Source organism: Pseudoliparis swirei, chromosome 24 (assembly GCF_029220125.1).
Source record: "Pseudoliparis swirei isolate HS2019 ecotype Mariana Trench chromosome 24, NWPU_hadal_v1, whole genome shotgun sequence".
In the NCBI taxonomy this organism is placed as follows: domain Eukaryota; kingdom Metazoa; phylum Chordata; class Actinopteri; order Perciformes; family Liparidae; genus Pseudoliparis; species Pseudoliparis swirei.
The window spans coordinates 7,648,495-7,667,155 of NC_079411.1; the positions used below are offsets into that span (position 1 = coordinate 7,648,495).

At 43.8% G+C, this 18,661-nt stretch overlaps 1 protein-coding gene across 2 annotated transcripts; it reads right to left on the minus strand.

The window, feature by feature from the left end:
* Positions 1–8,675: 8,675 nt before the first annotated feature.
* Positions 8,676–17,362, minus strand: mmaa (metabolism of cobalamin associated A). Of its 2 annotated transcripts, none has more exons than XM_056408364.1 (7): positions 17,292–17,362; positions 16,501–16,930; positions 15,763–15,885; positions 15,346–15,516; positions 13,474–13,559; positions 12,415–12,564; positions 8,676–9,670 (listed from the first exon to the last, which is right to left on the minus strand). In XM_056408364.1, the coding sequence occupies exons 1-7, from the start codon at positions 17,346–17,348 to the stop codon at positions 9,365–9,367; spliced, it is 1,323 nt and encodes a 440-aa protein (XP_056264339.1). In that variant the 5' UTR covers positions 17,349–17,362; the 3' UTR covers positions 8,676–9,364. The 2 variants fall into 2 exon arrangements, with proteins under 2 accessions (XP_056264339.1, XP_056264340.1); XM_056408365.1 differs by having other exon boundaries at positions 17,279–17,333.
* Between the last annotated feature and the right edge of the window lie 1,299 nt (positions 17,363–18,661).

An 18,661-nucleotide genomic window follows, 5' to 3' on the forward strand; every position in this document is an offset into this window, starting at 1 on the left:
CATTCCAACTGGATGACAAACACATTATAGAAGAGGAGGGGGGGGGGGGAATGGGCAGAGGGAGAGCAGCGCTACTTAAGTATGATCGTGTCTTTGAAATAGATCGGACAAAAGCCAGCCGACTCCCCTGTTGTTCGGCTCTGCTGTTACCATGGCATTGGACGACAGTCACCAGCCATAGGTGACTTGGTTTCTCTGGGTATCAGTTGGAGCTGCGCTTCATTCACATCTTCTGTGACTCTGAACCCCAACATGTCGCCGGCTGATTCTCGGGCCGTTTTACGAGTAAAAATCTCCCCGACTGAAACGCGACGAGAAGTTCATTTTGAAACGTCGACATTGGCACCTTTTTAAAAAAAAATCCTATTTACCGCTTCCACCTGTGAGATGCAACGATCCGAATGAACGGAGTCTGCCGAGACCTGAAACGAGGAGACTGTGTGATGGAGAGCTTAACAGAATAGCAAGGTCAAGCCCAAACTAATCAGGCTCCTCATTTCCCTGGATGGAGTAATGAAGTAGAACGCTGACCCCCGGCTGACCCTGGGAATCTGTAGCAAAGAAAACTGGCCTGGAGACCAATTAGCCAGAAGTAAGGGGAAAATATTAGAACAGTGCAGTCATTTATTAATAAATATAATCAGAGTCATCCACAAAAGAAGCTTCAAAGCTGCTAAACGTACCTTGATGTGAAAAGAGCGGTTTGAAGTTTTGACATCAAATGTCACAACACCTTAAATCCTGCCGGATAACGAGCTCCTCTCAGGATCCTAAAGATGATTTTTAATGAGGGTTGATTACAACCGGGCTCGCTCTCCTTATTATCGCGTGCACTTGAGCTTTTAATGATTTCCATGATTCAATTATCCCTAACTCAATTCCTGTCTTCAATCAATTAAAGCCATAGCTGCACAGTCATCCATCTTCCAATCGGGACACCGGGAATCCCTCCATCCATCCTCGTTTGAGAGGAGAGTGGGTCAAACAAATGAACAGAGATCGCATCCATGTCTCTCCATCTTTTTTCTTCTTTACCTTTTCCGTGAGTTAAATGTCGTCACTCAGATTTGTTCTGGATGAGTCGCTGTACTCTGTGTCCTCTACTAAAGTCGTATTTTCTATCAAAAGAGTTACATATGTGTAACTTCATTATAAATAGGGTCAACATGGCTCCCGCTGACCCGTCCACCTGCACAAACGAGAGCTGTGATCACACACCAGTCGACTGAAACCTTGAAGAAATACATGATGGGCTTTGATCTCAAAGCCTTTAGTCGCGCTCCGCTCTGCTGCTTATTGTATCACCGGATGTGAAGGTGACAGTCTCAAGAACACTCTGGTACAAAGACACAACCGTAAAGAGGTCGACACTCACACAACACACACACACACACTTTGGTACACAAGCACACACCGTTTGGCACCATCTGCTGGAACCTGGAGAAATGTGTAGTAGCCTGAGAGGATATTTGTAAGAAAGTGCACTATAAAAATCTAAAGCCTCAAACGGAAATGACCGATGTCTTCCAGCGAGATCAAACACGCGGCAGCAACACGCCTCGTTGGACTGATGGACGCAGCCTCCTCCTCCTCCTCCGCCGGCCCGCCGCCACAATTAGAGGAAGAAACGCAGAAACGGTTGCCACGGCGCCCCGACGGTCATTTAACCGTCATTGGTTGAGAGGGACGCAGAGTGCACGACGACCCGTTAGGGGGTGGGGGGGGGGGGCAGTGATTGTGCATTCCGTGGCACAGTTTTTTTCAAGAGAGCTCCCCCCGGTGAAGCCGGGGAATGGCTGTCGCAGCAATTACACTGACAGCTCTTTTCTAAAGTGCACTTGATTTATTTGATTTAGTGAAGATTAATGGCCCTCCCTCCAAGCCGGAGACACGCAGCACAGCACAGGCGGTCTCCTACAGACACACAGGTGTACGCTCACACAGATGACGCAATACGTACGCACGTGTGTGTGTGTGTGTGTGTGTATATTTATATATACATTCACAAATCATCCTCGACCACGCTTGATCCAACGATAGCTTTAGCCTGTATTGGGTTGTTTTTTTCGATCTTCATATGAAATGACTTAAATTCCACAAACACATTTCAGTTTAAGACTCATTGTCACGATTACAATGACTTTGAATGTGCAGAGTAATCTTGAAAAATTAAATGACAAACTTGTTTTGTTAATTTCAGCTAATAGATATAAAATGGAAATGTCTTTCTTTATATCAGCAGGAAGCAGAGGGGGGAAAGGATAGCCTACACTTTGATGCATATTCATTTATGTATGACAAACTGTCCCCCCCCCCACACACACACACACACAATTTTGGTGATTTTTTTCTCTCAAAGAGTTGCTTTAAAGTAAAGATACCGCATTCCAGCTCTGGTTTTCTTCTTCAAACACATTTTAAATTAGCATTAGCAGCCGTAGACTTTTCTAATATAACATTTGGAGAGTTGCCTGAAAATGAAGGGAGAGTGGTCTGGTATCTGTTCCGTTGTCTTTCTTTTTTACTGCCATGTGCTTTCTTTGTCTGGTTTCTTTGAATTATTTAATTCCATTGCTGGCAGCCCTGAACTTCCACTATCAAAGCCAGTTGAATTCCGCTCTGCGTACTTATCTCGAGATGATGTGTCTGGTTTGATCTTTTGTCTCACACACACAGGCCCATAAATTGTATGCAGGCAGACATGTTCCCGGAGCTCGCTGCTAGAGGGAGACACTCGCCTCTCCGCGATGTGCCAGGAAAGCGCTCCGTGTGGCTGGCTGCTTGACGGTCGCCGGGCCAGCGGTCCAGTACGGTCCAGTGCGGTTGGCACTGGCGCCTGCCCATCTGCCCGGGTTGACACGTTTGCTCCCACACCGGGCGTCCAGGAGGACAACATGTGCTGTGGTGTCCTGGCAAACTTCCCTGTAATGTCAACCTGGCGTGACAAACCCATGCCGGGCCCCTTGGCCCTCACAGGCCTGGTGGTGTGCATCAGACGGGGAGCCAGGAACATGCCAGCGTAACAACAACCGCTGATCGACTACCGGGGCGCCGCCATCTTGTCCGGGGTGGCTGGAGCGTGTTCGGTCGGCTCCAGGATGACCGGTCTCATTACTGGCCCTGAACCCTACAACACGTGGCTATTCACTAGTTGATGGAGGGCAGCTGGACATAAATGGGAGATCATGAGCAGGACATCTATTCGGGGAACACATTCGGACCCTCCGCCGGAGCAACCCCATCCGATTTAAACTGTTTATGAATGAAACTAATTGTGACTTGGCGCCTCCTCTTACGAGCCAAAAAAACCCAATGGATGCAAAAGACGAATAACACGGGGAACATGTTTTCTGTCGTTTGACCAGATGGTCTTGGAGGTGCCGTGAGGGTCTGGTGTTGGCTGACTGTCCTGCAGCCCCTCGGGGCAGCAACTGTGAGTGGTCATTAACACGGGGAGTAGGCCAAGCCGGTAGTTAACGGCCACGATCCAGTCGAATCCTCCTCCTCCGCGCTAAACGACAACAACCACCGCATTCCGACTGGTTGCAAAGAATGTAAAAAGCAACACGGAAGCAGAACTTTTTGCGAAATAAGACGTTGTTGTTGCACGCACAGAGGAAGAGGATGGGGAACGGAGTTCTTCTCCTCCACTGCGCCTCATCACTCACCTTTACTGAATCTAAGGTTACGGGCGAGTGCTGCCTGGCAGTTATCCATACACGGTGAATCAAGGCATTGGTGTGCGTGTGCAAACACACACACATGCGCATGTGTGTGTGTGCACAGTGCAATGTGGACAGGTATGACAGGCTGACCTCCGCATGTTACCGGAGAGAGGTGCGGCCCAGTGTTACCTGTCATAACACGGGCTGCCTGGGGCCCCGGAGCACCAGCCTGACCAGGCCACTGGGCAGCCAGAAATAATAGAGACTGGCAAGAGGGCAATGATGGGGTCACACGGAGGGAGGAGGAGGAGGAGGAGGAGGAGAGACAAGGACACATGACAGGAGGAGTGGGCGAAGGATGGAGGCGGGAGATTGAGAAGAGAGGAGAGGAAAAAGAAACACACTGTGGTGAAGAGGGAAGGATAATGATGCAGGTCAATCAGGAAGCAAAGAGAGGAAGATTTTAAAAAAAAGAGGAGTGCGGTGAGGAAGGTGGCTGCTGTTCAACTCACAAATGATGGGTTACGCCAGTGCGGGAAGAGAGAAAAGGAACAATCTGGCGAGTGCTTCTTCGGTCTCTCTGTCCGACACCCTCAGCTTCCACACGACAGACCCGCCGCGCGCTTCACTTCCCATTTGTTTCGAGGCAGAGTTTATCTTCGCGAGGATGATGAGCGTTCTTGGGGTGCAGCGACTCGCCTGCAGATATGGAACAGCTGAATTCACTTAGGCGGGCTTGGCCAGCAATTAAAGAGCTGGATTAAGAGTGATTGCATTCTGTGTCCTGAGGAGGCGCTGCCTGCCATCTTGAGAGCTCTCATTATCATGGCTGCCGTGGGCTGTGCCGAGCACTGCCACCGGCAGTTACAAAATAATGGAGACATTATCAACCTTAATGTCTTGTACCTGGAGTGGAGAAGATTTTATAATCACTATTGTGATGGGCCACGGGCTGCCGGCGGTGCGAAAGGGAAAGGTTGGATGAAGATAACCCTTTTTCTGACCAGACCCCCGTGTGTGTTTTTTTGATCAGCCGCTACACGTGGGGAGTCTGAGCAGCTGGGTTTCATTAATTAAGTGCTGGCAGCGTTCTGCTCTGGTGGCAGGGGTGAGTCACACTGGTGGGATTGGTCTCTCTCTCCCTGATATCATCTTCCAACCATAACTACAAATAATTATTCACTCAAATCCATTACCGGGGGTCAATCAAGTTCCCCAATCAGTTCTAAAGTCCAATTACTGGCGCCAAGGCTCTATTCGCGCCTTCCTGCAGAGGAAGGCCGGGCCCACAGGCTGCCCAGTAAATTACACACAGCAAACAGTGGAGCGTGTGTATGTGTGTGTGTGTGTGTGTGTGTGTGTGTGTGTGTGGGAGAGCAAGCCTCCTCAGGTGGGTAATAAAGCAGAGCTACATACTGGTCTCCCTGGGGGATTCTGACCGTACCGTCGAGCAGACTCCACCAGGTTGAATAGAATTAGCCCACGCGATGAGACGGACTCCGAACACCAACCACGTCTCATCATCCGACGGGCGAGAGAGCGCCCAGCATGCACAGCGCCGCCTGGTATTAACATCCATCTCAGCAGGTTGATATCATAAGACATGTTGCCAAAAGGGTCTTCTCATAAAGAGGCTGCACAGGGCCCCATCAGAGCAGTGTAATGAGTGGGGAGTTACACAAACACACACACACACACACACACAGCACTTCAACCCCATTAGCGGGTGGCTTCTTGTATCGTTTTGCAGCCGTCTTGAAAGTGAGCTCGGAGCCTGGAGGAAACGCTCCTCACACACTCATCCGTCACTACAGAGAGACAGCCGGTTGGGCAACGAGGCAGGCCGCACGCGTGAGTGCATGCGAGTGTGTGTGTGTGTGTGTGCGTGTGTGTGACAGGGGATGGATGCCTTGTATGTATGTACAAGATGCGTAGGAGGTGAGCAGGATGGCTGTGAGCGTGGTGGTATGTGCGTGTGTGTGTGAGGAGGTGCGGAGCAAACAGAGAGCGGACGGCGTGAGGCTTTGTGGGCCGGCAGCCCGTGACCGGTTGTCACACGAGTACAAGCACAGCTCCCAAATCAGCCGGGTAGGAGGGCCAGTCTGACATTCCCCACCGCGTCCGGCTCCCCTCGCGCTCTGATCCGACCAGAAAACAACCAAACTGTGACTGTGACTCAACCGGCCAGAGGGGAAGAACACGGACGTGTCTCCGCGCCACGATGCGCTCACTTTGTTTACCGACATTCGGAGCAGCCCCATTGTTCAGCCATCATTCCAGACTGTGAGGTTTCGCGTGTGTGTGTGTGTGTGGGGGGGGACTGAGTATGTCGACTGCAATTACAACAGTATGAGGGCACCGTTTTGTTTTGTCCTGAGCCAGGAAAGCATTCCGACTTCAGACTGCCGACACAAAGAAAGGCTGTCAACGTAAGTCCCTCCATTAAACATGGAAACCCCTCAAAGAGCCACAGCTCTGCCCTCTGCTTACGTTCCAGAGATCCAGCACAATGCTCAACACATGTGGACGGGTCCTGTGTTTAGGCTAAAATGGCCGAACACGATCCGGCAGCATTTGAGTTAATCTTCCTTAGTGAAACCGCATGGTGTTGTTGACACTGGAGACAAGAGTGTGTGTGCGTACACGCATGTGTGTGTGTGTTTGTGTGTGTGTGTCCAGAGCTGCAGAACTCACTGTTCCCTTTTTCAAAGCCAGAGCCGCACAGTGTGTATGTGTTTGTGTCAGCATGATGGAGGAGAAGGGTGTTACTCAGACCTAATGAATCCATCTGCATTCAGGGGGCATTCTTCCTCTCGTACGCAGGCGGGAGCAAACGAGCAGCGACCTGGGAGCGCGTCCAGCGGTCGGGGGGCGGGGGGGGGGGGGGCTCACGCTCACTATAAGCAGAGCAGCAAGGACAAGCATGGGTTAGGACTGCATTTTTTTCCTTCTTTTTCTTCTTCTTTTGGCCTTGAAATCTAGCCCTACTTTCAAGGCGAGGGGCTGAGGTTGCAAGCCGCACAGTGACACACTCGAGCCTCCCGTTCTGCACTGGAGCACGGCTCCTATTTAGCTCATTTCAGCGAGGACCCAGAAACGCCGAGGAAGCTTTTTGGCACCGAAGGCGAAGACTCCGGTGCAGCCTGTGTGCTCCGGGAGAGTTCCAGCTGCTGAAGTCCTCACCTCCGAGTGACCTGGCACCCTCGGCAACCTAAATGAAGAATGGACGCAGGGCAGGAGGGGGGGAGGGGAGGTTGGCACCGAGGGCCCAGTCCTTACAATAATTAATCCAGAGCTGAGTGGAATTTGGGAGACCTCTAGTGGCTGAAGGTAGAAACGCACACCCACGTGGGAGTAGAGATACAGTGTCATGTACACAAATACATACTTTATATTATCAAATACAACCCCGGCTGTCTGCCGCTGACCTGTAGAAAATTATTGACGCAGCCATTTAATTTGTGTAACACATTATAATATGCATTTAATTTAGAAAGCTCCAAGTCGTTTTTTAGTTGGTTCAAAATACAGCTGTTAGGCGTTTAACTATAATTAAGAAAGAATAACCAATTACCCCAATTTCATTATGGCCTCATTGGCTTTCACTTACTTTCAAAATAAAGTTTCTTTCTGGCTCCGAGTTACATTTGCAGCATCGTACTGAACGCACACAGTGCAGGATGGCCGCTTCATTGCTTCAGTGGACTCTATTGTGCCAACATTTTTCAAGATAAATATATGTGAGAATAACATATATCTGGGAAATTTATCATTCCTCTGCCCTAAAGTGTCTTTTGATTTTATATCTAAGAACTGAGCTCTTCAGCTGTTTGATGTTTGAATGAAGCATCAGAACATTCATATTTCTGACATATTGAGCCTTTATGAGTATGATTAGTCCAACAGAAAAACTCTCCACCGAACAGTTCAAATCATCTGAACACCCTTTTTAAATAGCTTTAATAAACCGACTTGGTATATCTTATATTTCCTACATAATATTTTCTTAATTTATTGAAATTATTTGACTATTTACTTACTTTTCAACTAGATTAAGAAAAGTGCCGTACAAGTAAACATTCTTAAACAACCCAACACATCAAAACTAAAGGATTGAACAGTTATTCCTAAATTGATTTTACGTTTCATAAAGGTGTTATGGCTCGTGAACTGGCTTTAATTGTATTATAACCCGTATACTGGTGCGGTGCTGGCTTCATGGGAACTAAAGCTGCACATACCATCAACACAATTAGTCCATCTACTGACGTTTTTTGTCATTTACCATACAAATCTGTTATTATGCAAAAATGACCAAAAGGCCAGCTGATTTCAACTTCCCATGTGAGAATGTGCTGCTTTTCTTAGTTTTAGATCATTTTAATATATGTTTGATTAATAGTCTGTTTTTGACAGAAAAAATCTCATAAATCCAAGCAATTTTAGCAACCTTTCAGAACTCGAACTGCACATACTAAATGAATAATAATTCATAGCAATCCTACTTTGCACGGATACTAAACATATATTATATTTTTACAATGGCTGACATCTATGATTTGAAAATACCCTTTATATATATTATACAGGCATATGTTACTGGAACTGGAGTGTTCTGCTTTACCCTGAAAGAAGCAGCGTGTCTGCATCTATTCATAAACTAGCTGTACTGGAGTTACGAGCCTTTGACTTCTCTTTATCTATAATTCTCTTGTGGCGTCCAGGAGAGCAATGCATTATTAAAGTAATTCTGAAAATATTAAAAGTGTGTTTTGCCTGAATTCGAAGCAGCCGACTCATTTAGACGATACCTAGCACTGACATTTCTGGCTCCAGAGTGCAGAAGAAAATGTAATTACGTCTTTGACAAATCTCAGATTTAATACTCGTAGAGGAAGTAATATTAATCACCCCCCCCCCCCTCCCTTTGTTCATATCATGAGCAAACACAAGGAGAAAGAAAATCTTGGCCAACTGTACTGACAGATTAAAACGTTACTCTCTTATCCATTTAAGATTCACATCATTCTTTTAATATAATATTCAACTCGGGAACACAACTAGAGAATAAAAACATTTGTATCGGTCAGTTGCTTTTCAAAAGGGAGACAGTGTGATTGCTCAACAAGAGAAACACCTGACCATAACAAATCCCCTCTCTCTGAGACCGATCATTTATTTTTGGGTGACAGATAGAGTACATTATCGATCACTGTATGAGAGGGGTGAGCAAGTGTCATACAAAATAAATCATACCACTACAGTAATGGTCATGCCAATATTTAGGCCATGAACAAGTCACATGTAATGACCCCATTCCTAAAGGTGATGGGTATTGTGCAAACTCCCAATGTAACAACATAGTCTTTACAGTTCTCGTATTAAAGCGAGGGTCTCCGGTGTCTCTGTCATCGAGGACAGGATCTGCTCTAGACAACCGGCTGGTTACCAGTTGGCAGCGCAACATTTCATATCTCACAGCGATATCAAACGCAATTGAAATGCCGTCCAGGGTCCCAATGAATGCGCCTTGAAGCAGCAGATGAGACGGGACCACTCACAGCCCGCTCTTCCTCTCCTGATTTGGAAGATGCCGTTATTCTGATGTTCTCACATGGTCCGGGCTTTCCTTGGCACTGGGTGGTCCTGACCGGCCATGAGCCATCCATCCTTTTACAAAAGTGCAGCCCCACTGATTGCTATGGTGATGATGATGGAGACGATGATGATGAGAAGGCTTTCAGAAGCAGGTCAGCAGCCAGGCCCGGGGAGATTGCTCCTTTGGTGACCCTCTCCTCGAGGTGAGGCAGAGCCTCTCTCACACTGGGGTGATTCTGGAAATGGCAGAGGGCGTTCTCCTGGATCAAAGTCCACAACCAAACCTTCTGCTGGGCCCTCCTGCGGCCCTGCAGTTCACCGCGGGCCAACATGGCGTCCCGGTACGACTCCATCTTTGCCCAGACCTCTGGGATGCCCTCACTGGTGTGTGAGGAGGTGCGCACCACCTGAAGAGGAAGTCAGTGGGGAGGGATGCATGTGTGAATTTAAAGGGTCTCTTTTTCAACAACCAGTTGGTAGTCTGGACAATTCGACCGTCCGGTCTGGGGTTATCCCCACGGGCGGAGCAAACTGCCCTCCATTCTGTATTTGGTATGGGAAGCGTGATGTGGACCGTTGTGTCTTATTTAAGATTCTGTATGGAATAACTTGTCCTCCAGGAAAACCAAGGCAGCTGCCAGAGGAGACGGCAGAGCAGCAAACCTCTGGAATACTCTGTATTTTCCACTGGACTTTGCATTTTAATAATCAAACTTAAAATACAGTTGTATACAATTACAACGCTAAACAATTGTCCTCGTATCCAAATGGTTGACACATAATTAATATCTATTAAATACAGCTGAGGATCCTCATTGTATGTCAGACCCTCTTGTTTCTGTCCCGTGAAGGTAAAAATGGCAATTAGCGTCACATTATATATTCTAAATTGTCAATAGTTTTGTTTAAAACAGAATTTCCTCTTATTTCTTTGTGCTATTTTTACTCTTTTTGTCAGTTCTTATTTATGCTGAGCCTACGAAAGCAACCCTGACAGTTAGATAGATCTTCAAAATGTCAGTATTGAGGTAGTCCTGGATATCTTAATATGACGTATGTTTAAAATAAAAAAAATAAAAAAATATATATATAAAGAAATACTGCTCTTCAGTACAAAAACACTTTGGGTTTCTTTTGACAAAGATATAAAGTAAAGGTGCATACGCTTTGATTTTAAGGATAAAGAACCAATTGCACTGGAGTTTGGAGCATTGCTGCTTTTTCAGTTCTTTTTTCTTCTATGTTTAAAATTGTTTTAGCAATCAACCTTCAACTTGTAAGCAGCTGTCATGTCACTTTTTAAACCGTGAGTATTTGTCTCCATTTAAATCCTTGTCCGTTCATGTGACTGCATGTTTTTTTGTGTTGATTTCTGCAGATTCAAGAGCACTTGAAATTGAATTCAGGGTAACGTTTAAATTCAACTCAATGGCCATTCATTCAGATGTGGAGGACCCATTGAGGACTCCGTTAAAAGCTAAGCTCCTGTTTGTTATCACTTATAAACCTGTGATTAAAAATGAGAAAAGGGAGTTTGGAGAAGTAGAGACGAGAGTGGACTGCAGTGTTGATGCCAAACAAAACCACAGATACTTAATCTCGAGGCTGCTATCTAAGTTTGAAGATACTCTATCTGTCCCAGTACAATGGAGTCGAATGGGATTTAGATTGATGTGACAATTTTTATTTAAAAAATGTGTTTTTTTAAAGAAACAAATGTTCCTATTCCTCTGCATTAAATATCCTGACCTCATAAACTACTCTCTACAGATCAATTTAAATGAGAAAATAATGTATTTTGTAACTTGGACAACCGACTCCCTCAATTTAGGTATAAACTTTTCTCAGGACTAGGAAGAGACATATTCAGCTCCAAACGCACCAGTTTCACAACATCTCATAATCCAACTCAAAGGCATTTCTTTTTCATCCCGGCCTCGTCAATACATTTCAAACCTCGTTTAAAGTCAAACCGAGATCAGGAGTAAGAGGAGGGAGTAAGTCAAAGTTTATTCAGGTATCACTTATCAAAACATGGGTTGCAAAGTGCTCTGAAGTTTCAAAAAAACGCCGATAGAAAAGGATTCAAGAAAAGATCAAATTGAGATGAGATTGGAGTTGAATAAAGTTTATCCTGAGCAGAAATCATTCAACTATTATCCCAGGCTAAGCGAATTCCCACTGACTATTACATAAATAAATATTGGTGGACTTACCCTTCAAGAACAAGGCATTAAAACACTGCTACTGATTGATGATTAGCAATTGACATCAAATTATTGGTAGAGCTGAGAGTTTTAAAATTTCCTGTAGTTCTGGCTTCTTTAACATGAGGATTTTATACTTTTCTGTGTTATATATTGTCAATTAGATGTACTTTGGATTTTGTTCTGTTGGTCGATGGTTTTGATTTTCTACATCTTTTTGACACTATGAAATAAACAATCAAACAAACTATCGATCAAATCAAAGTAGAGTTAATGTCATGCCATTCATATGTTAGGTTTTTCATGCTGAGCGTGGCGGAACATAGAGGACAGACTGATGAAGATGAGAGACGGCGAGAGACTAAATCGTAGATTATGCTGCCGTCGGCCAAGAAGACACAAAAGAGGGCAAGACAGCCAAAGTAAGGATAAACGAAGACTACGAAGAGAAGCCTATCAGCTTTTATGTGGAGTGCGCAGGCTTCTAATCAGCAAAACGCATGAGTATTCAGAGTAGGAGGAGTAGGGGGCTGGGGGGTAAGGGGAGGGGTGTTTCCTGGCAGCTTGCCCAGTGGGCAGATGCTGCATTGGGCTGGGAAAACAAAAGGACAAGGCCAGGCGGGTGAGCTGGGACATGCAGGGAGGGGTGGGACACTGCAGTACTGAAGTCATGATGCCATGACATCATCACCAGCAGCATCATCATCATCATCAGCCTCCCGCCCCATCATGGGTCAACTGACCTCTCAGTGGGTTGGCTTGTTGGGTACACAGAGCAGCAATACTACTGCTGCGGCCGCCCAGTAGGTCAAATGCTGAACACTTGTCAATTGTCCTTTTGTGTTTTTGAAAATGCCTTTTCATTCTGATGTTGGCTCTCCTACTCACTGCACTACCTCCGGACACACACACACACAAGCAGTCTCTTACACACATGCACACACCTTAGGGTTCCAGGATTTGGACTGTCTCCTGAGCAGTTTAAGGGCGCTGGTGTATTCAGCCTGGATCCTCCGGGCGGGCACCACCAGGTCTCCATCCGACTTCGTCACCACCACCAAGTCGGCCCTCTCAATGATGCCTCTCTTGATACCCTGGACAGAGATTTACTCAAAACACTGTAAATAAATCTGATGTCTAGACACCTAATCTGCTGAGGGATCCGTGTACAGAGTGATGGATGGAGCCGTGGTTGGCTTCCAGTTTACTAATTTATTACTGTGATATTGTTGCTTTCTATCGATCCGTCACTGCTGTCAGCTTCTGAGTGATCAAAATAAGGAACGCCGTTGAGCTTATTTGAAGCCGTTGCTCTCAGAAGTGCCCTTCACCTGTTGAAATCACAGGTTGAAATGTCTCTGTCTTTGTATTCAGCTGGCGACTCGAAGCCAGAGCAGATGTTATTTTGCTCTACTTTGAGTCATGTAATGGGTCATAAAATAATGCATTATCTTTGTATCACATGGTTGTGTGGCATTCAATTACAGTTTTAAAAATTTAGCTGTGCTGTTGAAAATACTCTACTTGAATAATTATTTTAAATAATGCATATTATTTAAGAAATAAACCAATGACAATTGAGCTCCTTAATGTCCCACATTAATCAGTCCTAATAAATTAGGCTAATAAACTCATTAATTTAACCAATTATTAAATTGATTAGCATGTAGTTTTTATCAATATACCTATCTTTATATATGAATGTGAATGCAAAAGGCCATTTCTGCTTTAATATGTAAATTTGCAAATATATTTATACAAGGTTATTCTAAATGTAGATTAAATATATTTACTCCATCAGGAATCAGTGGTGGCTCTTTACTCAAACGTTGTGTGCAAATTTAGACAAACTTATCTGACAACAATAAAGAAAACCATTCAGACAATATTTTCAATGCCAATATCAGAACCAACTTCATAATAACCTTCCAGCTTGGACATGAACATTATTCAACCTGGAACATCTGATAATCTCTTTCTTCCAGCTCGTGTTTTTCACTGACCTGGAGTTCATCGCCCCCTGCTGGCGGAATCAGCAGCACAAACATGTCAACCATGTCAGCCACTGCAAACTCCGACTGGCCCACACCTACAAAAAAAGAAGACAAATTTAAGTGTCACCAGTGATCAGCAATATGGCAAAAATATAATACTTACTCTCACAGCAAGTCACACAAAAAATAAGTGAAAATCCTCAATCTAAAACTAAATCCATAAAAGGGGTTGAATGTTGTATCCTACAGTATAATGTATGAACAGGATCAAATTCAATGCAATTCACTACATTCAAACAAATAAATAAGGAAGGTGGATCAGACGTTTAAAAATGCTTTTGAATAATTTTGAACTTCCACAAACTTGCTGTTCATAACACTAAATGAATTCAAACCTCAACAGCTAGTATTTATCAAATTGTGTCTGTAGGACAGTATCCGAAAAAACCCGAGAGTTACAACGCATACATGCTGTAATTGTTTCAAGATTATTATTTAAATTTTAGAACAGCACTGAACGTTGATGCATTTGTGTGGTTATTCATTGGCATCTAAACATTTAGTATCAGTATGTAGCCCGACTAAGAAAATGTGCCAATGTGTTGGGTTACCAGTTTTTTAAATAACCAATTAACTGAAATGTTAAATATGTTAAGAGAAGAGTACGGAGAAACAATTGTCAAAAAAATGACAATTTCAATTATGAAAAAGATGTACACTACCGTTCAAAAGTTTGGGATCACCCAGACAATTTCGTGTTTTCCATGAAAACTCACACTTTTATTTATCAAATGAAATGTATAGAAAATATAGTCAAGACATTGACAAGGTTAGAAATAATGATTTGTATTTGAAGTATTAATTTTTTCTTCAAACTTTGAAGAATGCTCCTTTTGCAGCAATTACAGCATTGCAGACCTTTGGCATTCTAGCTGTTAATTTGTTGAGGTAATCTGTTGAAATGTCATTGGATTGGCTTGATGGGCACTTGTCAAGCTGCTCCCACAACAGCTCAATGGGGTTGAGATCTGGTGACTCCATTACAGACAGCATACCAGCTGCCTGCTTCTTCCCTAAATAGTTCTTGCACAATTTGTAGGTGTGTACCAGCACCAAAGCAGCCCCAGACCATCACATTACCTCCACCATGCTTGACAGATGGTGTCAGGCACTCTTCCAGCATCTTTTCACCTGTTCAAATGTTCTTCTGTGTGATCCAAACACCTCAAACTTGGATTATTTTCCAATCTTCCTCTGTCCAATGCCTGTGTTCTTTTGCCCATACCAATCTTTTCTTTTATTGGCCAGTCTCAGATATGGCAAGCTGCCAGTTGAGGACCGAATAGCCTTTATTTCTAAGAACAAGAATAGACTCATGAAAGTTCTTTTTTCTGGCCATTTTGAGAGTCCTATCGAACCCACAAATGTGGTGCTCCAGATAATCAACTGGCTCAAAGGGAGGTCAGTGTTATAGCTTCTCTCATCTGCAGAACAGTTTTCAGCGTTTTCAAGGGTTTTCTAATCAGACATTATTAGCAAACACAATGTACCATTAGAACACTGGAGTGATAGTTGCTATGGAGATATTTCATTAGAAACCAGACGTTTCCACCTTGAATAGTCATTTACCACATTAACAATGTATAGAGTGTATTTCTGATTGATTTAATGTTATCTTCATTGAAAAAAACAATGCTTTTCTTTGAAAAATAAGGACATTTCTAAGTGATCCCAAACTTTTGAACGGTAGTGTATTTTACAACAGAAATAAAACTACTAACACCAGACCAAGATTATGACTTTAAAGAAATATGTCTTGAACGGATAAAAATACAGTATTATAGCCGGAGGGAATATTCAGTTGGAGAATCAGTGTCTTACCTACGGTCTCGACAAGGACAATGTCATATCCCGCTCCTTCACAGAGAACAATGGCCTCATTAGTTGTTCTGGTGACTCCACCAAGTGTTCCTGAGGCCGGCGACGGCCTGATAAAAGCACTCATGTCCCTGGAGAGTTCAGTCATACGAGTCTTATCACCCATCAGAGACCCTGCAACAAGAGGAATGAATCAGTTTGTGTCACCAATTAAACACTCATTCGTGTTCAAGTGCTGCTGTTAATTCCGCATATATAATAGTTGTAGCCCAATTAAGAGATCAAAACATAGAGAAACATTTACATCTCGACACATTACCTTTTATAATTTCACAAATAAATGTAATGTTCCTTGTAAACTGTAAAGCACCCAATTGCAGCTCTTCATGAGAATCATATACGATGATGATCTGTGTTTACCTCCTGTCGTGCAGGAGGACGGGTCAACAGCCAGCACTGAGACCTTATGTCCGCGTGCTGTTAACATCTTCCCCACCACCTCGATGAAGGACGACTTCCCTGCTCCTGGAGGACCGGACAGACCTGAGAAATTAAAGCATTCGAATCAGCAACCAATGGCACTAAGAACAGATTATTCTTAATGTGTGGTGCACTACTCTTTTGTGGACACATTCAAAACAATATTTCACTTTAACTGACACAAAGTAGGCCTAGGGCCATGTATAATGTGCGCCACTGTACTTGCTAGGATGTTGGAGACGTGGTCAATATATATACACTTAGTGGCCACTTCATTGAGTAAACTTGTACAAATTTAATGTAATCTAATACAACAGCTCAGTCATAAACTTTACCTTTTAAAAATATTTAAAGTTTTGATTGACAGGGACAGAGAGGTGTCAAGTTAACCACAGCATGTGTTTATTTCTGAGGTAGTGGTTTGTGTTGTACTTGATTGCATTCAACTGAAAGGTCTTTCTAATGCTTTACCCACCCTATTTATAAACATGAAGCTGGAAAAATATTAGAAACTTCTTTCAATATGTTGTTCTGTGCAAGTTTTTTAAAAAACGGTCAAATTGAACATTATAGTCTTACTAAATGCAGAATATGTGGCATATTGGTTCGTATTGGTGCATCTAACTAATTGGTAAGAGTGTATACTGTAGTTCAGCCTCAACAACACGCCACACACACCTACTCGGAAAGCCACGGGCTTCCCTCCATTACGACTCTCCTGCTCCCTCCTGTAGACCAGTACCCTCTGCAGCAGCAGCTGGGCCAGCTCTTTCTTCCTGGGATGCTGGGTCTCCACCAATGTGATGGACTCAGCCAGAGACGCCCGCTGTCCTCCGATCAACCCATCGTACAGTCTATCCAGCAGCCTCTGCTCGGGCCCACTCGGGTCCTGGATGTGGGACCCGAGGGCTGTGCTCACATCCCTCTTGTGCCGACAGCTCGGACCAGGCAAGGTGCTCCGGTAACACGCGTGGGAACCCGGGAAGACCCTTTGGAGGAGGCAGCATGTCCTGGTGCCCGAGGGGACAGTGGATGAGGAGGGGAGGGACGAGATGTGGCGGTGGAGGGAGAAGCCAAACCTCCGCATGTTGTGGCACATGTGGGGCATCTAGGAGGAGAGCAGACAACAAACAATGAGTCAGAGGTGACTCGTCAGCGTTTTAACTAGAGCTACACTGATGTATTACTTAAAATGACAACATGAGGGAAGAGTGCCTCCTCCGTCCCATAGACGTTGCGGTAACGTACGTTACACATGTATCGTTAATAGTTTTCTAACGGTGTTTAGGTTAGCTTTTAACTTCCAGACAGCAACACAAGTTGCTGTTTTGACGGTTATTAATTTTTACGTTTACATTATGTAAACGCGACGTTTTTCCCGCCCGACGACTGCAAATACAGTTGTTCCAAATACGGCGACTAAAACACTTTAATTAAACAAATTGTTTGAAATTACAATTCAGGCTGACCTCGTCTCCGCTGCTTGGAGGTGTGTTACAGGTTAACGTTACATATCCACGGTTCATTTATCCACTTCCTGTTTCCGGTGACGTAGACACCGCCTACGACAAACTGTTCCAGTCGATTAATTTATGCAAGACAAATATATTGAATCTCTAGGATTGAAGACATTAACTGCAAAGTGCAAAACAACAAATACAACAACAACAAAAACAAAAGTATAAATATACGAAGTATGACATTTTAAAACTTGAATGACTGGGTAACTTTCGCCAACAGGGGGTAGCAGAGGTTCATTTTCACATCCCTGAACCCACAAGCTATGTTCTCCCATGTTATGACGCCCATATTGTTAATTATAGCTTGTTTTGAAGGTATTACTGGCTATGCACTCTTTATTTATAACTATGAACCTCTGAATTGAAAAGTGTATTTGCATCACTCTGGGATGCAGAATATTTTGGATATTTTTTCTGAACATAAATACAAATATAATATACAGCTTGCATTTATCTTGCTTTAAAAATGCTTTAAAAATGTATCATTACAATCCACTATTTATCTTCATCAGTTTTGAAGAGAGGATTAACCAAGACTACTCCAAAAGCGTTTATTATACAGAATAAAACTTAGTTGAGCTCTTAGATAATTAAGCGCATCACAGACAATAAAATAGACAAATACTTAGCGTAGCAGTTAGAATTGGTGTGACAATATCCAAATAATTGTTATATATGAATTCACAGAAATTGTATATAAGCTGCAATTTATAAGATGCATTTCACATCTAAAATCCTTAATCTTAGCACGTAGATCTGTTTGCGCTATTATTTCTGTTGGAAATGCATGAATCCAATAAAACAAATGTTCTAGGACCTTATGTGAGACAAAACTGCATATTTCCAGAAAAAAATAATTAACTCCTGTCTTAGTGTCTTTCAAAGCCCTTATGACATTTGGTGTTCAGTCAGTTTGGGGTGCGAGAAGGGAGACACCTCTGGATTATTGGACCATATACCGTATGCGACACAGACACTTTAAGTCAGAGACATTCGGAGTCTGTAGACCACCTGACGTGCCTCTCTGTGCAATTTGGGAGAAACATACACTCTTGGGATGCAACAGCACTAACCACTGTGCAACCATACCACCCACGCCATGTACAGTCAGATGGAACTGCTGCATGCACAAATACACACATTTCAGTAATTTCCTGGAAAGTTGTTATCAGTGTTCCAGGATTGTCACAATGTGCTCCATAAAACAAAGGAGAACACATCATTTCATGCATTTTCCTGAAATTTACTGGAAAATGCAATCATGCTGAACATTAGTGCAGTTGGCTTTCAGATGCGCTTGTTATTGTTGTGCCTCCCTA

Bases quoted from the DNA above. Each gene is read 5' to 3' on its own strand.
- mmaa (XM_056408364.1), bottom strand. From the start codon at position 17,348: ATGAACCGTGGATATGTAACGTTAACCTGTAACACACCTCCAAGCAGC. The intron at 15,886-16,500 runs GTGTGTGTGGCG...TTAATTTCTCAG, and splicing joins GCCCGTGGCTTTCCGAGTAG to GTCTGTCCGGTCCTCCAGGA. The intron at 15,517-15,762 runs GTAAACACAGAT...CTCTTGTTGCAG, and splicing joins GTCCTCCTGCACGACAGGAG to GGTCTCTGATGGGTGATAAG.